The sequence below is a fragment of the Leishmania infantum genome, chromosome 31 (genome assembly GCF_000002875.2).
Source record: "Leishmania infantum JPCM5 genome chromosome 31".
Classification (NCBI taxonomy): domain Eukaryota; phylum Euglenozoa; class Kinetoplastea; order Trypanosomatida; family Trypanosomatidae; genus Leishmania; species Leishmania infantum.
This window is the reverse complement of record NC_009415.2, coordinates 338,359-360,935: the sequence shown is the minus strand read 5'-3', so window position 1 is coordinate 360,935 and position 22,577 is coordinate 338,359. Positions and strand designations below refer to the sequence as shown.

General features: G+C 58.5%; 6 protein-coding genes across 6 annotated transcripts; all 6 read left to right on the top strand.

The window, feature by feature from the left end:
- Positions 1 to 393: 393 nt before the first annotated feature.
- LINJ_31_0970 (conserved hypothetical protein) lies at positions 394 to 3,075 on the top strand (the record flags this gene model as incomplete). Its single annotated transcript, XM_001467353.1, has 1 exon — positions 394 to 3,075. The coding sequence occupies one exon, from the start codon at positions 394 to 396 to the stop codon at positions 3,073 to 3,075; it is 2,682 nt and encodes an 893-aa protein (XP_001467390.1).
- A 577-nt stretch (positions 3,076 to 3,652) lies between these two features.
- On the top strand, positions 3,653 to 3,892 carry LINJ_31_0960 (conserved hypothetical protein; the record flags this gene model as incomplete). The annotated part of the gene is made up of 1 exon (XM_001467352.1): positions 3,653 to 3,892. One exon carries the CDS (start codon positions 3,653 to 3,655, stop codon positions 3,890 to 3,892), a length of 240 nt encoding a protein of 79 aa, XP_001467389.1.
- Positions 3,893 to 9,554: 5,662 nt separating this feature from the next.
- On the top strand, positions 9,555 to 11,420 carry LINJ_31_0950 (putative sodium stibogluconate resistance protein; the record flags this gene model as incomplete). The annotated part of the gene is made up of 1 exon (XM_001467350.1): positions 9,555 to 11,420. One exon carries the CDS (start codon positions 9,555 to 9,557, stop codon positions 11,418 to 11,420), a length of 1,866 nt encoding a protein of 621 aa, XP_001467387.1.
- A 4,040-nt stretch (positions 11,421 to 15,460) lies between these two features.
- On the top strand, positions 15,461 to 15,820 carry LINJ_31_0940 (hypothetical protein, unknown function; the record flags this gene model as incomplete). Its single annotated transcript, XM_001467349.1, has 1 exon — positions 15,461 to 15,820. One exon carries the CDS (start codon positions 15,461 to 15,463, stop codon positions 15,818 to 15,820), a length of 360 nt encoding a protein of 119 aa, XP_001467386.1.
- Positions 15,821 to 19,873: 4,053 nt separating this feature from the next.
- Positions 19,874 to 20,104, top strand: LINJ_31_0930 (conserved hypothetical protein; the record flags this gene model as incomplete). Its single annotated transcript, XM_001467348.1, has 1 exon — positions 19,874 to 20,104. The coding sequence occupies one exon, from the start codon at positions 19,874 to 19,876 to the stop codon at positions 20,102 to 20,104; it is 231 nt and encodes a 76-aa protein (XP_001467385.1).
- Positions 20,105 to 21,724: 1,620 nt separating this feature from the next.
- LINJ_31_0920 (conserved hypothetical protein) lies at positions 21,725 to 22,201 on the top strand (the record flags this gene model as incomplete). The annotated part of the gene is made up of 1 exon (XM_001467347.1): positions 21,725 to 22,201. The coding sequence occupies one exon, from the start codon at positions 21,725 to 21,727 to the stop codon at positions 22,199 to 22,201; it is 477 nt and encodes a 158-aa protein (XP_001467384.1).
- Positions 22,202 to 22,577: the final 376 nt, after the last annotated feature.

The window sequence follows — 22,577 nt, the reverse complement described above, 5'->3', positions numbered from 1 at the left end:
CGGTGTCCTTTGTGGTTCTGAGGTGCGCTGCACGCGTGGCGCATGGACATGCCTGTAGGCACGTGCTGAGCTGCCTCACCAAAACGTGCGGCGCACCTGATATGCTTTCGCCCCCTTACCGTCTCCGCATGGCGAGCTTTTACTCAATTCTGCTGTGCCCTTCCTCGCCTTCTCATTGTCATTCCCATTTTGCAAGACGGACCGTAGTGCCTAGGCAGAGCCTGAGGGCAACGCTGAGGTGGTACGACTGCGTGCCTTGTTTGCGTGCAACGGCATGGAGCTGAGCAGGGGGTGTTTACCGCCCCCCGACCAGACAGCAGCGGACTTTGTCGAAGAGGTCTTCATGCGACTTTAGCACCGTATTCGTTCTTGAGCACTTGCTTCGACGCTAAGATGCGACCGAGTAAGGTGCACTTCTGTACCGCCTCGCTGCGTCCGTGGGTGTCGGAGTATCTGGCACGCATGGGTGTTGCCCCTGCGGATACCGCTCCTGCGCACCCACACAGGGGCTCATCAGCGTTCAAGGCGCAGCCAGTCGAGCGCGGGGACAGCGCGGAAAGCGAGCTAGCTGCAGTAGAGGAGCAGTACAGAGAGGCGCGCAAGCAGCTCCTAGGGGCGCTTCATGTGCAACCGTTTTCGTACGCAAACGTTGTTTCACATGCACGCGGCTTCTCTCAGACGAAGCCCAAAGACATCTTTGACCTCCGTGGGATTTGCAGCGCTGACTATGACTCCCTTGATGAGAACTGCATTCTCGAACCTGCTGTACGACAGTCGGCGAGTTGCGCACGTGAGGCCGACGCGCCACCCTCAGCGCCTGCGCCCGCTTCTGCAGTGTCGGCTGATGCCGGTCCTACGCAGGCATTGTCTTCACCTGCGACTTCTGCTGCTTCTGCTGCTGGTGCCCCGGCAGCGGCGGTGACACCTTGGCCGACGGTGTCGCAGATGACGAGGGCAATAGAGCGCCGCATCATGGACCACCAGCGTCTGTGGCGTGCTGCCAATCGATTGGCCAGCGACCGCTTGGGGTCAGGGGAGATGTGGTGTGCCTTGGACCCTTCGACAAGTACAGCACAGCCGCCGTCTACTTCATTCGTCATTGGGGGCTCGCTTCCGTTTCTGCTCGCGACGATACCGCACACGCTGGTCTCTGCAATCGCCGAGCACGCCATCCTTCACGCTTGGTACGGCGGGCCACACGTCTACCCCGATGCCAAATTACCTTGCCCCACTGCCGCCTTTGTCTTCAAAGACAGCCCGCTACTGCGTGTGGACGACGTGACAAGTCTCCAGTGGGACCGCGCGCAGGCGGCAAACTTCCTCGTCACTGTGCTGCGGCAGCCCGCGGTTCAGAAGGAGCTTCGCCAGCGCCTGTGGGCCGCCGCGCAGAACTGCCACCGCGGTGTTCTCCGGAAGCTAGAGTCTCTTGCGGTGAAGAAGGAGATGGAGGGAGCCTCCAGGGAGGCCGCGGCTGATCGCCGCATTCTGCTTGACCAAGAGCCAGGCGTGCCTTCACCGCTTTCGTTGTCCCTCCGTGAGGTGCGAGACGACTTGTTCAGCTTTGATGAGCTCCTGTACTTTGTGCGCGTGCCGCCCTCAACGTACTCGAACTCTCGCCAGCAGCGAGTGGAATGTGAGTCACTTCGGTCGACGCATCTCTTCCGCTTCGTCACGGGTCGCGCCGACGTTGCAGCGGCGCTCAGTGATCGGCCGCGTTCGAACGTCTCCGGATCGCCTTTCCGCGTTTCACTGCGGGACGGGGACAGGAGCGCAAAGGTGAGCTCGGCGCCGGTGTCGCTGTCCACACGAGACAAGCTGTGGCTGCTCTTGAGTGAGATGGTGCGGCTTCGGTATCTCGTTGCATACCTATTGAACTTTGAAGGAATGCTTCACCGCGTGCGCAGCAGCACCAGGCATTCGCAGCGCGGGCAACCAAAATCAAAGGAAGTGGACAGCGCCGGTTTCCCGGGTAGCAGTGGCTCCGAGCAGGCGGATGCGCAGGATGCAGAAAACGCCAAGTGCATTGCAGCTGTCTTCCGCTTCCTCGACATCCGGCTACACACGCGGCTGGCCCTTACCCCACACCACCGCCGCTTCTTGCGTCATGCGCGGGTGCGTCACTGTAAACGGTCCGCGACTCCGGAACCGCCAGAGCGGGCGACCGCCGCCCATGAGGCCACCGATGCCGACATGAGTGTCAGACGCGAGACCCGACGATACGCAACGGTCCAGGAGCTATTCAGTGCTTTCTCGAAGGCTCTCGACGAATCTACGACGCCACTGTCGCAACAGCCGGCCACCGCTGCATTTTACACGTCGTCGGCAAAAAGTGCCGGCGAAGGGCAAGGGGCCGCAGAAAACGGCATAGAGGCGATGAGCGAGATGCCAGATCACATGTGTGGCAGGAGTCCTCGACAGAACGTAGCACAAGCAAGAGCAACCTCAGACGGACCATCGTCACTTTCCGACGCAGACGGCGAATTCCTCAAGGCCATTGTGTCGGCGACGCGCCACGATCAGCCACCGGATTCAACCATGCAAGGCACCCCAATGAGAGCCACCCGTCGCGGCGGTGTGAGGTCTTCATCTGCTAACCTCGGCGAGCTTCCGTGCAGCCGCGGTCCACCTGGCAGGCGATGCTTCACTGCTGAGGGGTCGAAGACATCTCTCCCGCACTGGAGGCGAACCGCCGGAGATCCGCATTCGTTTGTGGTCGTTGTGTTTGAACGCAAGAGCAACAGGGCCAAGTGGCCATTTCAGGCACTGCGGGCTCGCACGAACGCATCCAACTTCAAGGTTTGCTTCCGCGGCTCTCACGACGCCAGCAGCCATGCAGCTGTGATTTGTTTCCAGCTTACATGCACACGGGAAGAGGGGGAAAAGACGGAAAGGGCACCGCTGTCGAGAAAATCGGCTGCCGACTTGCTGCAGCAGTACCCTTACGTGACGCACGTGAACGGAACCTCTGTCAGAAAGGCGGACCTTGCAGTACGGCTTTTTCGCTCCGCTCATGTACTGAAGCTGCGGCTCGGCAGGAGACCGCCAGACCCGTGCGAGGATGCAGCTGTGTGGTAAAAGGCGGTGCATTGCGAACGTCTGCGTATCTGTTCCAGCCTCGATTGGATGCTCGCGCGGAGCTCGTTGTAGGGCGATGCCGGACAACGTGCTCTCTGCACACGACTAAGCTGCTAATGTCTATTGAACCAAATGCCCCTTTTGAAGCTCAAAGCCACATGAACGACATGCGCACGGCACCTACTGTCTCGTCGGCTAGCCTTTCCACTCACATGAACGCCGAGCTCTTCTCTTCTCTCAGCCAATCGCAAGGGGAGGGGGGCTCTGGAGGTGTCTTTGAAGGACTGTCGATGGCACCTTTATGTTATCTACCCTCTCCTCGAAAACAAAACGACAACGTCGCTGCTCTGTTGCTTGCCCTCTTCTCCTTTGCATATGCATCATGCCTTTCTATCGGTGGTGGGTGGTGGTGGTGTGTTTCCGCTTCTCGCAGATTCAGCTGCGCTTCCTCCCTCCCTCGCCGCGTTTTGTTTTGTGTTTTACACGCCAACGATTTCACACTCGCTAGCATCGCACTCCTTGTGTTGCTCTCCAGCCCCTCATTGTCTCATTTGTCATACGCCTCTTCAGCGAAGCCATGTCCGCGATGCAGCTGCTGATTGTCGCCCTGGCCGCGTGCCTGTCGGTGGCGGCGGCAAAGTCCAAGGAGGAGTTCCCGCTTGTGTGGGTGTGCCTCGGCATCACGGTGGTTGGCGTGATTGCGGCACTGTACGTTGCGTACAAGCGCCCTGATGAGCTGCACCTGCCCGGGTCCGTGGTGATGACGGCGGTGGAGAGCGACCCCGGCAACGGCAAGAGCGCCGCGGAACCCATTTAGTGAAGAGATGCTGTGCGCGCGTTTGCCCGCATGTGTGTGTGTGTGTCTGTGTGTTTTGTGTCTTGTGTCTTGTACTTTCTCCACTGTGCTTCGCCTTTTTCTTTCATTTCTTCGAAGAGAGGAGCTCTTCCGTGAAGGTCTGCGCTCTCCCTTCTTGTTCGTTTTTTTTTTCGCGCTTGTGCCACCCCGTCCTCACCCTGTCCTCCCTTCAGCATCCGAAGGGGTGATGAGGGGTGGTGAAATTTGACTTGAGTCGCCTCGACGATGCCTCCGCCTCATTACCCGCTCGAGAGCACGAAAGCGACGCAGCATGCGCACGAAACAGGATAAAAAACGAGAAGAGAGAGAAGACATTTGCCGACGTTGGCGGGGCGAGTGCCATGCCATGCAGGATGTAAAGAATACGCTGAAAACGAAAATGCTCGCATGCCTGACGCTTGTCTCTGTGACGGGTGCTCTTCTCTCTCACCTGTGACTGGGTGTCTGTGTCTTTACTCTTAACGTGTGCTCGTGTGTCCAGCCTTACCCCCGCCCTCACCTTGACAATACACAAGCACGCAGCACGGATTGATGGCACTAAAACGCAATGAAAGAAACAGTTGAAGTGAAGGCACAGCTGAGGACGCACGTGTGAGTATCTCTCTCTCAGACGTTGGCTCCATCTCCCTAAAGCTTCTCTCGCTCACAGCCTTTCAGCCAGCACCTTCACGCTCTCTTCATTGCCCGTGATGCACTCTTGTAGCGGTAAACCTCCGTGCAGAGCTCTTGCTGTAGGCGGGTTCGCCTGCGCCGAAGGAGCAAGTCCTGAAAGAAAGTGTGTTGCACATCTGATACCTTCACGCAACGCACACTGCGGACGTTCTGTGCCCCTCCTGCAGGCTCGCCAGAGGCGTATCGCTGTCATGTGCGCGATTGCCGTCTCTGCCTGAGCCAACGCCGTGTGGGGCACTCTATCATTCGGTGCCCTCTTTGGTGGCGCTCTTCTATTTTTCCCTGTTGCCCCTTCACGTCGAGCTATCGGGAAGTGGCATGCGGATGTGTGCGACTCGGGTACGCTACCGAGCTACCCAATCCTCTGCTTTCGGCTCTCTTCCACGTACAAGGCCGTTGCTGTGGTCACTGCCGATCCGCTTCACTCGCAGCGGATTTCCGTCGCGTTCCTCCTCTCGCTTTTCTTTCCATCGCTTCACGGGGTTTTTTGATAACTTTTTTTTTCAGTCTTCTTCATCGTTTCCTCAGTTTTGTCACTCTAAGCGCAAACCGGGCTCCGTCTTTTCCGTTTCTTTTCCGCGCGTCTGCAACAACCATTCAGCCTCATGAGCGGTGTACATGCCACCCCTTTCCTCCCTCTCTTCTTCCCTTACCAACCCGCCTTTGTCTTCAGACCATTTCCATACACGCCCGCATGCTCGGAAGTACGCCCTCGAAAAACAACGACGAAGGAAAAAGAGATCGTCTTCACGGACGCACACACGTGACGCAGGCGCGCTACGATGAGGAAAAATAGACAGCGCGATCAGAATACGGGCTATCCGAAGAAGACGGACAGGCCGCACGCCTAGGTACGACTATCGTGATGCCGGGTTGGTGATCCTCCCTACTTGTGCAGGGGGTTTCTCCACTGTTCCATTGAGTTTCCTGGTTGGTGGTGATGGTGGTGGTGGTGCGCGCTTCGTGACGGTCTCGCTCGGAGTTTTCGTCCCCTTTTCTCCTTTCTCTCATGCTCGACGTATATGCGGAGAGCGTCCTTTGCCTTAGCGCGCTTCGTATCCGTCTGCAGAAGGGGGACGACAAACACGCGAAACTCGGGCTCCCCACAAACGCGCGATGAACTCGATTCTCTCGTAAGAGTCGAGCAGCCACTCTTCACAGTCTTCCTGTTGTTTCTCTCTTACTCGCATAACGCTCCGTCTCCGTCATCGATGGTGATTTACACACCTATACACACATATATGTATGCGTATTCCTTTTATGCATATGGTTTGCCCCTGGTGCACTGTTTATGCTGTCGCCGTTGCTCTATATACGTCACTGCGAAGCAATGGCCTCGTAGCATCACTGGCCACACCGGCCACCACAGAGGCTACGCAGCTCCGCGACACTCGCTTAGAGATCCCGAATTGCTTCCACTCCCACTTCCTCCAAAAACAAAATAGAAGAAAACAGCCCTGCATCACATCACTGTGCATCTTCGAAACATCAAACGACGCCACGGCTCATTACTCCGGCAAAGGTTCCATCTACTGTTTCGCTACGCAACCTTTCCGGAAGAGTCCCGCTTCCTTCAGCTTTCTTTCCTTCTCGCTCTCTGCATCTTCTGCGGCATCGGGGGCGCCACTCGCAATGATGCACCGAAGACGAGTGTGCGTCATCCCAGCTTCTTCTACCGCGTGGTAGAGGCGCAGAAGTGACCTGCTTCATCAAGTCACAGCTGTTCTTTGTGCAGGCCCTGCGACGCATCCTCGAACTTCTCCCCGGGACGCCCCCTTGCTCACTGCGAAGAAAGAAAGTCACGAGGAGCAGATAGAAAAAGAGCAGCATACACGCTTCCTCAAGAGCGAAACCGCTACTGCCGAGGAGGCACGTGAGGCTGCTGAGGTTCGGAACACCTTACGCACGGCAATCCTTCGGAAGGCTTCATTCCACTCTGCCGCACACCGAAACCGCACGGCTCACGACCCAACTTCTTTTTTCTAGGGTACATATACCGCAGAACCAGGCTACGAACTGGTCGCTCCCAGGGCGCTAATGACTCTGTGATACTCCACTTTCACTGCCCCTCTCTTGTATCGTGAGCAATCTGTGGGGAGTACCTTGAATGATTCACCGCACTATAGCGATTGATATTGCGCTGGCGTGTCTGCAGCCGCGCGCGACTGGCTCTTCCCCACCAGCCGCACTCGGATTCTGCTGCGCTGCCCGACGCTGTGGAGGGAGGAGAGCCTCGGTGATGGCGGCGGCTTTGTCGGCCACCGCAGGACTCGAGGTCTGAGGATCGCTGCGGCTGCTGTGCCGGCGCACGATGCTGCAGGGACAGGCAGAGGCAGCGCACGAGTCAGCAAGCGGGAGTGGCGGCGCATGTCGTGCACGGCGTCTATGTTGTCGACGCTGGCGCTCGTGGAGGCAAGCTGTTGCTACTGCGAGCAGTCTTCTCTGATCGGCTACTGCAGTCCCCTCACACGGGCACGCACGCCGCCGTGACGGCACCCCACATGCAGAAGGTCGTGCGTGTCCGTGTGCGGAGGGCACTGGGATGCCATGCCCGGGCTCCTGCGGAATGCTGGCAGCGGCTATCCACAGGAGCGTGTCGGCAAGCTCGTTGCCGCGCACATGCCGCCGCTGACCTCGGATGCGCTGGAAGGGTCACTCCCCGCTGAGAAACGGTGCTCGAACTCGAGTACGCGCCGGTGGGCGTGTCTCAGCAGCGACCGCCATCGACACGTGTGCGGGCCAGGCGGTGCCGGTGCGCAGCTCTTGTCGCCTGCACAGCGCACGCGCGGCCGCTGCATCTGCTGGGAATGAGTGTCCCTGTTCCGTGGTGTCCGTGGATACAGCCCGTGCACGGCCGAGAGGTTGCCCCCCCCCCCACCCCCTCTCCCTCCCGGGAGCGTGTGCCCGGGGAGGGGCGCAAAGGCACACGGGGCGGAGATGACGGCACGCGCTGCCTACGGGGGCCGCGTTGCGGCGTCGCCTGTGCACTCGGGCGTGGACGGCACCAGGGCGGCCGTGCTGGGCCCCCGAGCCGACGGAGTGGCTAGCAATGCCCACCTGGGGCAGGCCGATGATGCTGTAAAGGCCACGACGCCTGCGCCGCGCACGGCGTTTGCGGAGAGGTGCAGAGAGAAGGCGCTCAGCGGAGGTGGCGCCACGAGCACAGACCTCGACCTGAGCGACGAGCACACGCTTGTGCTGCTGCGCCTAGGCGACGCCACGGTGGCTGGCTGTGCTGCGCCCGTTCACAGGATCACTGGCGGGCGATTCCGCTCTGCATGCAGGCGCTGGCGAATGTGGCGGAGACGCTGCGCGGCGCGGAGTCGGCCGAAGTGGTCATGCCACGCAGCGCACTCGAGCGGAGCCTCTGGTGGCCGCTCGCGGCAAGGGAGACCCGCTCGGTTTCTTTTGGGCGGGCGGCCGCCGACCTCAGTTTTGCCGCTAATCCCTCTGCGCGCGTCTCCTCGCCGTGATGCGCATGCTGTCCGACGGCAGCTCCCTCTTGCGTTGTCGCTCAGCGTCGCCGTCGGCCTGGGCACTGGCGCGCACGCTTGTCGTGTCGGCTTTTCGCTGCATCGCCCTTGTGGTGTTCTCTTCTCGCTGCACTTTCCCGCACACCCTGCACGCGGCGCAGCGGCTGAGGGGTGCCAAGCGCAACAGCGGAAGGGGAGAGACAGCTGCGTCAGGCCCTTTTTGCTCTCATCTTCTGCCTGCCCACCGAGGGGCTCGTGCCGCCTTGGTGGGCGCGACTTTGCGTGCGCTTCATCCGCTTCGCGCCCCTCGCGTTGCTGTCCCCTCTTCTTCCCCTCTGCTCGTGCGTGCGCTGCTCTCTCGCGCCCTTTGCTTCCCTCCATCTCAGGCTGGATCGTCCGGGCCGGCGCACGCGCATGAACGTGTGCTCGACGGCGGGGCGACGCGCTGGAGCCGTGCATGCCGCCGCTCTCCCCGGTGGCCCCTGCTCCCACGCACTGCGCGATGCCCCCGTGCCTTTTGCTCTTGGACCTCCCGCGCGCACACGGAAAAGCCTGCCGACTGCTATGCTTGGCTGCTCGCCTGCGGTCGGGCACCGTGACCTGGGAGCCTCTGCCTACTACCTCTGCAGCATTACACTGTGCTGCGAAGCGGTCACGGCGTGTGGTGTGCCGGTGGCTTTGGCTGCGTGATGTCGTATCGGTGTGCTCCCCTTTTGCGGACCGTGCCGTGCCTGCCTCACCTTGCACGGGCTCGCCTCCGACCACACTGATTGAGGAGACTCTTTCCACCCGCACGACGCCGTTGGCTTCGAGGGCGGAAGAGGGGGAGCCTGTGCGGGAATCGAGCTGCGCCTTTGCTTCTCCCCCTTCTTTGCTCCCTTGCGTGCGTGACGAAGTACAATCAGCATCCCGCTTTCCTCGAGGGTAGTCGCACTCAGCAGCCCGCATGACCCGTGGCGATCTGTGGGGGGCGCACCCGACGGACATAAACAGCCCGTAGGCAGAACACCAGCGCCACCGCATTGTATGCTGCTGCACGTGAGCCTGCTGGCGGCAGTTGCGCGCGCGCGTCACACTCACACGGGCGGGCGCCGAATTCGGATGCGCGGTGGTGTGGCGCTTAATGCCTGTATTGCTACGGCACTGCTGTGACGGCGGCTTCTGGTGCTGCCCTCCCTCCGTGAAGCATGTGCTTCATGCCTCCATCCTGCTCTACCCCACGCCTCTCGTTGCGCCCCCGTCCTCCCCTGCCTTGTGCTTGAGAGCAGCTGAAATAACAGCGCCCGTGTGCCTCTCGTTTCCCGCTTTGCTCCCACGAGCCTTCCTCGCTCTTCCTCTGCTGGCCGCCGCACTGCGGCTCCCGCCTCCGCCTCCCCCGGCCGCACAGTTGAGGCGCGTCATCGCCGGCCACTCTGCTCTCCGCTCTCCTGTACGCATCGGCTCTTGCCTGCCGCTCTGCCCAAGGTGTCTGCGCTGGAATGGGCAACAGGCAGTCCTCGGTGCCCTTGGAGGGCGAAGGGCACCCGGAGGTGTTTTACCGCGGCGTGAAGGCCGCGCAAGAAGGCCGCTTCACCGTGTCGGAGGTGTACTTTGTGCAGGCGCTGACACGACACCCCGGGCGGCACTTCTGGGACACGTTCACAAAGGCGGTGCTGCAGAAGGAGCGCAGCGCTGGTTTCGAGGGCGGCGGCGCGTCGCTGCCGAAGGACGGTGTGCAGGAGGATGTCGACGCAGGCCCGGCCGCTGACGGCCCGCTGGGCCCGTGCAACGATGTGCAGCCGCAGACCGTGCTTGGGGGTAGTGTGCCGGACAAGGCAGACGAGCTGCCGGGCAGCGGTGACAGGGGCGATGGCGGCGACTCTGCGGAGCAGGCGGACGCAAGGACGAACGGTGCACAGTCCGTGCACGACACCAAGGTAGTTGACGTCTTCCTGCCGCTTGACGGGGGCCTGACTGATGTCATGGACTACTATCGGTTGCTCGCTGATATTGGGCACACGTACCTACAGCTGATCCCCTCCACAGCACATATGGAGAAGGTCACCGGGCTCGCCGCGCGCTACTGCATCTTCACCATCACCCACACTCAGATGCTGCTGCACTGCCTGACGCTGTGGAAGGAGGCCAAGCTCGGCGACGGTGGCGGCTTTATCGACTACGCGAAGGTGCGCAACCTGAAGATCTGCTCGGGTGTCGCGGAGCTCTCTGCGGAGCTGAACCCTGACTCGCACAGCTCCAATAAAGGGAAGCAGAAGTGGCGCACGATCGATCGCACAGCGTCGCTGCTTTTCACTCTTCAGCTGCTGGAGGCGAACTGCCGCTACTACTGTCTTGTCTTTCTTGCCGACTACTGTGGTCTTTTGCTGCGGAGCTACAGTCGCCTGACGGATCAGAGGAAGGTGAATCGCGTTTACGCCAACATTGTGGAGCACCTGGACATGGTGAGCCGGCTGGTCTTGGGCCTCGCGGGGGAGTACCCGAACGAGTACCTGAGCCGGCTGATCATGGCGAGCCTGCCGAAGCCGTCGAACTTCGACCGCGAGTGTCTGAGCTCGATGGGCGCCAGCTCCCACATGAGTAGCCAGAAGATTCTCTCCTTTGGCAACGATCAGCACCGCCACCTGTACGCCTCCGGCTACCCGTGGTCGCCTACGGAGTCTGCGCTGATTCCGCTGATCCTGGCTCGCAATGTTCGTCTGCATGTTCAGGAGAACGTGAGCCGTCATTCGCAGGCGCAGCTGCGCTCCCCCGCAGAGCGCATGAGTTACCACTACACGAACTGGAACTTTAATACTGGACTTGTGATCGTACCCGGGTGCAGCCTGTACATGCTGAAGAAGTCGCTGCCGGGGTTTGTGCCCGGAAAGAGCACTTTTGCGCACTATGCTACCATGGCGGAGCATGAGGAGCTTCACCTGCCCGGGGCAGCTGCAGATGCCCACTGGCAGAGGGGCAGTGCTGCGGTGCATGTGCCAGGGGACGGCGGTGGCGCAGCGCCCGGCTCACACCGGAACCCCCCGATATCGGAGGGCAGCGCTGGTGCTGAGAAGCGGGAGGCTCTTACGAAGAAGTGCGAGGAGAGGCTCATCAAGAAACGGCGGTACATCAATGCAGACCTCCACCTCAGCGATGAGCGTACGTGCGTCGCCCTTTGCTTGGAGGAGGCATGCGCTACCGCTCTTCCCTCAGTGCGTCTCGCATCGATGCTACGGAAAATGTCTGGTATACCTGAGAGCGCCGAGTTCATAAATAATGTGACTAACCTTGTGACCGGACTCTACGGCCCTGACTCCAGCGAGTGGCACATCATAGCATCCATCTTGCGCAAGCATCTGGAGGAGTAAGGGGAGCGCGCTGTTACCTTGCCTCCTTGTGATGATGTGCTTCAGAAAACCATGCGTGCTTTGGTGTAGCCTTGCTGACATGGCTGCTGTTCGTTTCTCCTCGCGGCTGCATGTAGTAAAACGCTGCGATCGGTTTAGCGATGACGCGTGCCGCAGGCGTGCTGCTGAGGCCGCCTACCGCTTTCTGTTTGTTGTTTTTCGTACGTTTTGCTTGCATGTGTTTTCTTCCGTGCCTTGGGCGATGTGAGCTGCTGCTCTGCCCCATAGCGATGCTGAGCCGGCGGTTTCCTGTTCCCTTTCGCTCTCCCAGTCTTCTCCGCCACTCGCTCTTTGAGCATGTGCGCCTGCTCACTTGTACGCGAGCGCTTCCAGTCACACTCCCACGCGCCGCTGCTGATGCTAGTGCTTCTGATGCTGGAGTCGCCTACTCCCGGCTTCGCCTGAGGATGCCGGCCACGGCGTGGTGGCACGAGGGCCGCGTGCCTGCTCTGTGGGGCCGCCGGGGGCCTGCGGCCTGGCCTTGGGTGCTGGCTGCGGACTGCTGGTGTGGGCGGGCAGTGGGCTGCGCTGGGGCTGCGCGCATCCGGAGGCTGAGCGAGAGGAGCCCGCTAGGCGCGCGGCCCCGGCTCGACGGCAGGGCGCTGCGTCCTGGGTGAAGACTGCTGAGCCGTATGCCTGCGAAGGTAGGCGAGCTGTGGTTGCATGTGCGTGTAGGCCGGCGTGTTCAGGTAGAGGGGCACATTGCGAAAAGGAAGAATGGCGCTGCCCCTGTGCCTGTGTGTAAGCTCATCTTATCTCACGATGTTGTTTTACTGTCCGCCATAGCGTCGCGGATGTGGCGGGAGAGAATGTGTTTTGCGGCACCTAATTATTGATTTCTCTTCATCCTCACTTGGGCTGTACACATATGTGATGCCCCTGTGCTCGCCAAGTGCGCCAGTTTGTGCTCGGGTCTTTGCCGTCATCTTTTGTGTCTGTCATACGCATCTCTGCCGCCGCAGGGCACCACTATGGCGGACGAATCCTGGTGCAGCTGCGGCGGTTGTGGCTCCTGTCTCTTCTCGGCGAAGTTTGCTTTCCACGTTCTGCTCGTGGTTGTTCACCCAGAGTAGGCGGAAGGGAAGGACCAAGCACTGATTCTTACCTCATATAGGCTTGAACTGCTTGGTGGACTGCTGCTTTTCTCCTTTTTTTTGCTGCGATGTGCTTTCTCGTTGCGGAGCGTGAGTGGCGCGACACGACCGGCTGTTGCCACGGGCCTCACCGTCCCCCTTGCCATACCATGGCGCACCCAAGTATGCGGAAGAGGATTTTCGTCTTCGATTCTGATGCTGGAGTCGCCTACTCCCGGCTTCGCCTGAGGATGCCGGCCACGGCGTGGTGGCACGAGGGCCGCGTGCCTGCTCTGTGGGGCCGCCGGGGGCCTGCGGCCTGGCCTTGGGTGCTGGCTGCGGACTGCTGGTGTGGGCGGGCAGAGGGCTGCGCTGGGGTTGCGCGCATCCGGAGGCTGAGCGAGAGGAGCCCGCTAGGCGCGCGGCCCCGGCTCGACGGCAGGGCGCTGCGTCCTGGGTGAAGACTGCTGAGCCGTATGCCTGCGAAGGTAGGCGAGCTGTGGTTGCATGTGCGTGTAGGCCGGCGTGTTCAGGTAGAGGGGCACATTGCGAAAAGGAAGAATGGCGCTGCCCCTGTGCCTGTGTGTAAGCTCATCTTATCTCACGATGTTGTTTTACTGTCCGCCATAGCGTCGCGGATGTGGCGGGAGAGAATGTGTTTTGCGGCACCTAATTATTGATTTCTCTTCATCCTCACTTGGGCTGTACACATATGTGATGCCCCTGTGCTCGCCAAGTGCGCCAGTTTGTGCTCGGCTCTTTGCCGTCGTCTTTTGTGTCTGTCATACGCATCTCTGCCGCCGCAGGGCACCACTATGGCGGACGAATCCTGGTGCAGCTGCGGCGGTTGTGGCTCCTGTCTCTTCTCGGCGAAGTTTGCTTTCCACGTTCTGCTCGTGGTTGTTCACCCAGAGTAGGCGGAAGGGAAGGACCAAGCACTGATTCTTACCTCATATAGGCTTGAACTGCTTGGTGGACTGCTGCTTTTCTCCTTTTTTTTGCTGCGATGTGCTTTCTCGTTGCGGAGCGTGAGTGGCGCGACATGAGCTGCTGTTGCCACGGGCCTCACCGTCTCCCTTCCCATGCCATGGCGGACCGAACTAAAGGAGAAGTTTTTTTGTTCTCTTCTGCTGGTGGCTGAGGTTGCTTTTTTGGTTACTGTCGCGTTGCGGGTACGTGTGGATCAGTGTCGTTTGCGAAAAGCTCCGTTTCTGTGTGCGCACGATGTCGTGATTTGTATTGTGTGCGCCTGTTAGAACTCTCCGCCTCAAACGTTTTTTGTTCGACGATGCTCGTGCTGATGAACCGCCTTGTGTTTTTTCTATAGCGCAGGGCTATTGTCTCTCTTTTTGTGATGGCGGCTGTTCTGCTTCGGCGCCCTCGGTCAGTGTGGTCGTGTCTATGTCAATCGTCATGCGACATATGCACGAGTTGACCTGTAAACAAGCAAATTGGTTAGATGACAACACACCGACACACACGCACGATTCCTTGGCTCTTTGTGCAGTGCGCGTCTTTTTATCATTGGCATCCTTCTTTTTTTTGTTGGAAGTTGGAAGAGTATTATTTTTCATTTGACTTCGACGTGTTGGAATGGCTATAAATGGTTCCTGCTCCCCTCTTCTCTTAACTACCTTTCCCCTTCCTCTCCATGCAACCCTCCCTCGCCCCTCTTGTCGCTCACTGGAGTTTAACTGGTGGCGCGCAAGCGACTTAGGCTCCTTTTTTTTCGATTTTTTCCCCCTAGTACTTTAGCCGATTTCACCACCACTGTCGCAGTTGTCTTTTGCGTTTTGTTATCATTCGCCCTCAACTCTGTTTCCTCCCCCCGCACGCACAAGACTTTTCGAGCCGGACATCTTAACGATGGAAGCGTGGTGCAGCAGCTGCCCTCTGCTCAGGCATGTGATCGGTTTTGTTGCGTCATGGGTAATGGCCATGAGTTCGAGGTAACCTAGACACAAAGAGGCAGATATACAGCGCACTGTGTCGTGTTTTTGTTTGTTTGCCCACGCAGCTCCTTGTTGTAACACCAAGCGCGACGGCGAGTCAATTCGAAATGGTGTGTGCACGTGTCGAATGCGCCGGAAAAGAACCGCTTCCGCCACAGGAAACAGGACCACCTAGCGCCTACACGCCTGCTCCAGCACGTCACCGCCCGCTGGTGATGTGTGTTGTTTCCAAATGTATATTCCGAAGCGTGCTCTGCGCTGTTGCTGAACTTTTTTTTTGGGAACGCTCGAGAGCTAAACGCGAGAAATTTAGAAAGTAGCCTTCTGCTCTGGAGAGCATCGCCCAGCCACTCCTCGAGAACGTATTTTCTCTGCGGCCCTCTCTCTGGTTCTTAGTGCGTACTCTCACTATCTTGCAAGTGCACACACCGTGCTGTTCATGGGCAGATGCTTGAGCCTACGCCAGGCCGGAGGAACATGTACTCGGAGACGTCTGGGCGACCTCCTTGGAGGAGCGTCAGGCATCGCTTCCATGGCACCTTTTCCGCCCTTCGTCTACACAGGCCCGAAGGTACCCTAACTTCTCTTTTCTCTGCCTCTTCCTCTCTGCTCAGGGCTGGGAAGCGGCCGGTGCGGGACCTCCTCTTGCTTCCATTTCTCGTACCCCTTGTGCCTTCAAAGGCGAAGCGAATGACGGTCACTGCCCAAGAGGGGCGAAGACTTACCCAAATTCGTGCGACCGCGGTGCCTAGGCAGGGCAGGAGGGATGCTACGCGGTCCTGTTGCTGGGCGTTGTGCAGGCTCGTTAAGGGTCACCGCGGGCACGGCTTCTGGGACGCTTTCGTGGAGGCTGTCCTTCAAAGGGGCCCGATAAAGACGGGCAGCTCTCCTGCCATTCTCAAGGAAGACGCTGGCGCGTGGACGCCATCCAACGAGGCCTCGATCGAAGCTTGTGACTCTCCGTCAGATAATCGGGATGGGGGGACTCCTGGAGAAATCGGAGAATCGCCAAAGCCGAAACGCCAGCAAGCGCTTGCGGTCGAGCAGTGTGCCGCGTGGCAACGACAGCAACGATGGCGAACCCTCATCGTCTGCTGAGCGGCTAGTCGCGCCACCTGCTGGGCTTCTTACGTCGACTGTTCGACGCTACCTTTGCTTACCTACGACTCATTCCCGAAGCAGCAAGGGGGAGAAAGCGACTTCCCTCGCAGCCCAGTTTTACCTCATGACCGTCAGCCAAGCACAGATTCCGCTGCTCTGCCTGACGCTGTGGAAAGAGGCTAAGCTGTGCGACGGTGGCGGCTTTATTCAACGCGCAAAGGTGTGCAGGTTCTGAGTTGCAAGAAAAGAAAACGAAGAAAGTGAGCTCAGGTGACGTGAGGAATTCGGAGATTAATGCTGCGACTGCGCGCTTGGGGGGAGGGGGGAGGGGGGGGGAAGCTTTTCTGTGTGCCTTGTAAGCCGCCTCAGCTCTCTGCGACGGCTTTGGATGGCACCCATTGCCGCTAATACCACAGTTCTATGTCGGCCGATTGCAAAGGCGCGCTCATGGAAGCCCCTACGGCTCCAACGGAGCGGATGCGACAGGATCGCACGTCGGCCAATGCAGTCGATCGTCTCGACGCAGCATGTGCAGCTGCGCGGGGTGTCACGAGGGATCAGCGACACAAGTAGAGATGGCTTAGCTGATTTGCACCAGTATCACCCAGAGCAGCACTAGCACGGCTCATGACGCCATAGGCCTTGTTGGGACTGCCTCCATCGTGAGTGTCGGCAAGGCACTCTGTGCTAGCAAAGACATGATGGTCACATGTTCAAGTGCGGCGCGCGGGGGTCGCAAGCTCAGTCCGCGCCGCTCGCACTTGCTTTCGCCCGCAATGCCTACTTGCGTGTGCACGAGAAAGGAACTCGCCGTCCGCGGGCGTAATGCCCCACCCGCTGCAAAGCACGTGCATGACCGGGAAAACAAAATCCGTTTTTTGTCCTGCTGCGGGGCGCAGTCCGCACACGCTCGAGAGAGCCTTGCCCGGCTTTACATCGGTCAAAAGCACCCGAGTGCGCGACACGGAGGCGGGCATGCGCGTGGCTAATGTCACTGAGGCATCTGCGATGGCCGACTACCCCGACGAAGCTGCTTACTGCAGGGCCGGCTGACATGTCATGGGCGACCGTCGTGTCGAGAAACCTGCGTGCAGACACAAACGTGTTCAAGATGGCGGATGCACAAGAAAATGGCACGCATTCGAGCATAAAATGCAGGCTTGAGCAAAAAAAAAAAGGATAGCCCTAACGTGACCACCGACCTTGACTTCAGCGGTGGGACCCACGTGTATGATGTTGCGCCAAGAAGGGGGCGGCAGTAATCCGCATAGGTTCTCTGCAAGCCTGCATCCAGTTTGACAGCGCAGCTGACCGACTTTCTTCATCTGGTCTGCACAGCAAGGTCGTGCATGATCTGGTTCGTGGTCTTCGCGGTACGGCGTCTGCAGAGCCCTACCTGCTGCGGCATATCAGGGAAGCCGGCAACATGGATCGAGTATCTTCTGCTTGTCTTGATGCGCTTTTGCCGTGTTCACGCGTACGTTCTGCGGTGTGTCCTTCTGGCGCCGACACCGTGCGATATGTGTTTCTGTGTGCGCTGTACAGCGCTTCTTTCCTTCACTGTACTCGCTTTAAGGCAGTCCTCTTCAACACTGCAGAGGCGGTGCGGTACGACAGCGAGAGAAGGGCGATCAACTGCGCGTGTCTCTTCTTTGTTTATCTCTCTCTTCTCAACTCTTCCCGCTGAGAAGATCGACGTTTGGCTTTTCCTGCTGACCTCCTCTTTTCGAAGCCATGCGCGCGGGCTGTTTTTTTTTTTCCGAGAGGGGGGATGGCGGGCGGTTGCTGTTGCGAACACTTTACTTGCCATGTAGTCTCTTACCGCTTGAGCGTGCTGACGGATTGTCTCTTTTTTTCGCCCCTCCCCTCTCCCGATGCTCTGGCGCCGTTCTGAACTGATATCTTCTTGTTTCTTCAATGGAGTGCCCGGCCACGGTCGGCCCTCTCCCTCTCTCGTGTGTGTCTCTCTTTTTCTCCACATTTTTGCTTTGAATTTTGAGTGTCGACGCCGTGCTGCTTCAGCTATTCTTCGCATATCCGGTCATTTTAAACGTTTTTTTTTTCGATTCTCCACTGCGTCTCCGCCTTGGCTTCTCGCATGTGGCCGTTGTGTAGTGGTGTTTCATCCGCTCACAGGTTCCGTCGTTTTGTGCGGCTGTCTGTGACAAGCCGGAGGTAATATAAGCAGCCGTGGACGTATGCATAGAGATCTCGCCCTCTGCCGTCGCTGATGCTCTAAGCGTTCTGTCGCTGATCAAGTCGACCTGCGTCGTCTGGAGTGCATAGTTGAGCGTTTCACGACGGCTCTTAAGTTTTTGCCGTGCCAGGGTGGGCAAAGGAAGGCACACAGCTCACCAGCGATCACACCTGTGCACAAGTCGCATGCGGGAACGATGCCAAATAAAAGCAGCAGCAGCAGCGGCCGCAGCAGAAACAGTAACAGCGGCTGTTGCGCCCCATTCACAAACCGTCACACGACGGCTGTGTCTTTGCGTCTGTTTCGCTTTTTCCTGTGCTCATCAGCGAGGCATCTTCTCGACGTCATGCCGCCTTCCGGATGTTTCGCCTTTCTCTATCAACGTGTTCATCTGCTGCCGTAGAGCATGAGATGAGCCGCTACTGTATCCCCCAGCCAGACACAGGGCCACCTTGCGTGGTGCACAGTAAACCGAGACACGCACGTTGCAGCAGTGCGCCGACTCAGTCACCGGGGCACTCCCCTGTCTGGAACTCTACCCGCCCGGCACCTCGCAGGTCGCCACCCAGCCGCTTCTATTGTGCCGGTTGCCATCTGGCGCACTCTTCGGGGTAACTCGGGCACACACCTCAGCAGTTCGCATCGAGGGTCGTGTGAGGTGCGTTCGAGTCACTTTGGCACACCCTGCCCATCGTGAGGATGGCACGAGTGTGCCCACTGTCGCAGGTCGCCCTGAAGCCACTCCATCCAGGGCCTGGCCGCTGATATCAGTAGCGATACATTATTTTGACCCTGCCAACGTCGTAGGCACTTGACCCTGCCACCGGCAGAGGTGGTTCGGCATTCGAAGGTATAGAGGGGGGCTGCTTGGCTTCCGCCCACGTACAGAGTTGGGGGGGGGGGCTGCACTGGACCCTGACGATACCATGCGCATTGAGGTGTCCCCTTGCCATGGAGGATGAGGACGGTAGGATGGAAGGGCATAAAGACATACTCCTCACATCACAGGTGCGTGAAGTGGGGGTGTGGGAGGAGGCTGTTGCGTTCCTGTTCTGTTCTCCTGCCCCCCCCCCCTGTAGCCCACCGCAAGGTGGCAAAAGGCTCGCTCTGTCGTTCCCTGCCGTTGTTCTCTCCACGTGTTTGACGTGCACATCACACCCCTGGCCGCCTCGGATGGGAGGCGGCCCTCTAGCCTGCCGTCTCGTGCGCATGCTTCACCAACAGTAGAACAAAAGGGATGCTTGTATGGCGCCCAACGGCCAAGGGGGGAGGGCGGTGGAGCTGCCCGATAGGAGCGTCGCACATCATTTCGAAGCCCGGGCAGATGCGGCGGATGCCCTCCCTTCTCCTGGAAAAGCGATCTTTTTTGTGTGTTGTTGTTTATCGCGTCGTCCTTGGCCCTCCTTCCTTTGCCATTTCTGGTGAGGGGCGCCTCTCAGTGAGCACCATTGTGTGCAGGACGTGCAAGGGCTGTCGCCACCGTGGGAAGTCGCTGTACCTCGTGGGGCACACCATCACACCGAGGTGCGCAAATGAGATGGGATCGCTGTAAGGAGTGCGCTGTATATGCATATAAATGTATACGTGCGTGTGTGCGCGCTACTCGCGCAGTCGTGCTTCCGCCTTGCACGGAACCCATGTGCTCTAGAAGTGAAACAGTTTGTTCTCGCAGTCACAGCCCCTTCCCCCCATTTCGGATTGTGAGGCACAGTCTGCACAGCCTCTATACTGCAAGATCTGCTGTGTGAGGCCTTGGAAAAGGAGCATAGGAAAAAAGGAAAGGCAAAGGAATCCACAGAACCTCTGATTGACTGCTGAAGACGTTGTTTGAAGATTTTCCTTATTCATCTTCATCTCTCTCGCATCGATTCTTTCCTCTCTGTACTCTCGCATACCGTACCACGCCCATCAACACCGCACTGCCAAACCGCAGAGATTTAGTGTTCTCAGCCCTCTTTCTTTCTTTCCACGCCTCCGATACTGACAGGCACATACAGAAGTAAAAAAAGAAAATCGCTCATTTGCCATCATTGAAACTTTTCTCTCTGCCACCTCCCGAACATCGTTCACCTTTATTCAGCCATGTCCGCGATGCAGCTGCTGATTGTCGCCCTGGCCGCGTGCCTGTCGGTGGCGGCGGCAAAGTCCAAGGAGGAGTTCCCGCTTGTGTGGGTGTGCCTCGGCATCACGGTGGTTGGCGTGATTGCGGCACTGTACGTTGCGTACAAGCGCCCTGATGAGCTGCACCTGCCCGGGTCCGTGGTGATGACGGCGGTGGAGAGCGACCCCGGCAACGGCAAGAGCGTCGCAGAGAACGTCTAATGTCCTCTGCATGTAGGATTGCCTTTTCCAGGATAGTAATGCGATTGTCGAGCGAGCTGCACGCTTGCCTGTGTCGCACGTACAGGCCCGCTCTCGGTCGACGCAACCCGTGCGCGAAGGCATTGCACTCCTATCCCTTTTTTTCTCCTTAAGTGTTTTTATGCTTCTTTTTTTTTCGTGCTTGTGCCGCGCTTGTGCGTGAGTAACTGGCTTCGGTCGGGTTTCGAGCGCCGCGCTTTTCTCTTCGCTTCCGCTCCACGTTGGCGCAGTTGTGGTCATACCTGCTGTTCTTTTCAGTTCTTCGCATTCCTCTCTGCGCTTGTAAGGGCTCACACGAGGCAAGATCACGTGCTCTGATGATGGAACATGTATGGTGATGTGCTGGAGTACTCTTGGCGTGATTGGTAGAGTACCAAAACGAACAAGACAGAGACCAGCAAATGGTGGAGGTATGCTGCCAGCTACATAACGTAGCAGAACATGCGTTCGCCCTTTCCCGCTTTTATTGAGGTCAACACCTCCAATCGATAAAGGAGCGTGCTCTGGACTTCCTCTGGTGTTCAAGCCCCAGTGTCCACTACAGGTTTGTACACTTCAGCACATACCCTAACCACATCGACAAGAAGACGCCACACTTTTTTTCTCCCAGCTTTCTGTTCCTCTATATCTTTCTCTCTTGGCACAGGCTGCAATACGTTTCGTATTCTGAACAGCTTCGTGCGTTTTCCCCATCCACTGTTGTACACGACAGGCAGTCTCTTGTCCCAGAGATTGCGCAAGCGTAAGCACACGGCGCACCTATATGGCAGCGGCTGCTCCGTATGCGCTTCTTTTCTTTTTTTTTCCGTTGGCCAATAAAAGAAACACTTCGGTAGTGTGGCATGTATGCCTAAAGTACCACGAGCCACGCAGAGCCATCTGAAACGTGTGCCGCTGTGCCGCTCGTGCACAGGAGAAAACAAATCAAAGAAACAAACATGCGGTGTAGACGGCGGGCCCAAAAAGCGTCTCTTCGCACAGACTCCGCAGACATCATGCAAATATGAAATCCCACGCTGCAACGCAGGTACCCACCTTTTTGTCGTTACCCACGGCAACAGAGGCATTGCCTGGATCACTGTGGCATGTTCGCAGCGCACGTCTTTCAGTTTCTCCCCTGCAAAAGGGGCGCTGTCGCTCTACTGACCCTCCCCTGCCTGTCCCTCTCTCCGCTTCCTCTTCCGTTTGGGCTCACCTCGACACTGCCATGCCACTCCTTCGATTCCCTCTGCACGCATACTCCTGCACGTCTCGTGTGCTCGCGTGCAATACGGCAAACCACCACCTGATGCGAGAGCCCTCCATCTCGTCAGCGCGCAGCCTAGGGAGCACGTCGAGCTGTATTTTCTTCTGTCGTTGTTGCTTCTGCCCGCTGTCCTGCAGAGGGTCACTCCGCTTCTTCGGCCTTTTTGCTCGTGGCGTTTCCGTCTTCGCTGGACGTGCAGAGCTCGCCCAGGCGCTCGCTCCATTCTGCTTTCCGCCGTCATTTTTCCTTCCCCGTGCCCCCCTCTTCCTTCCCTCCGACACGCACACACACCTCACGACTCTCCTGTCCTCCACGTGCTCCGTGCATTCTTCGAAATGGAGCCAAAGAGAAGTGGCAACATGGCGTGTGTGGAGCGAGAGCGAGAGCGCAACTATCGGAGACATCTCGAACGGCTGAACAATCAGCGGTGCCGCATTGATAATACGATACCGGATAGCTACGCCTACGTGAGGCCGATCGGCTCCATGCGCGGAAACCCCGCGCGTGTGGAGCAGGTGAACCGTGATAACCAGAAGCTGGTGGAGAAGATGGTGCACATCATGAACACCCGCGGGGGCGTGGACACCTCGGAGCCGTGGCGTGACTGCAACAAGGCGATCAACTCGCAGCGGCGTCGCAACCAGGAGCAGGCCAAGATTGCGCTGGAGAACGCGAAGTTGCTAGAGCGCTTGGAGCGAGCGCAGCCGACGTACCGCTCAGAGAAGTTTGAGGCGGACCGTCGCCGGAACGAAGAGTTCGCTGCCCGCGCTAGCCGCTACCCCTACCAACCTATGGACAGGACGAGCTATTAAAGGAAGCGTCGTTTTTCAACTTGCCATTGCTGCTCTCGGCGACTGTTAAGGGGAGATGCTATACCTGTCCCTCATGCAGGTTGCTCAGCGCAAAAACGAGCATATTGCTCCCACCAACTCTGCATCTTCTCTCCCTTGACTGTCGCTTCTCTAAACGTCATGTATGCGAATTCTCGTTTTCTTTTGGGTGCTTGCAATCCCCATTGCCTGATTGTCTTCCGTTTGTGCGCCTCGCATGCACCGGTGTGGAGCCGTTGGTAGTGCTGCTGCCCTTGTTGGGGCGTGATGCCGGCGTTTTGATGTTTCTTGCTTCTTCGAGTCGTCAAACCGATTCTCTTTTTTTTTCATAGACGGCAATCGCAAAATCAGAGCGCGC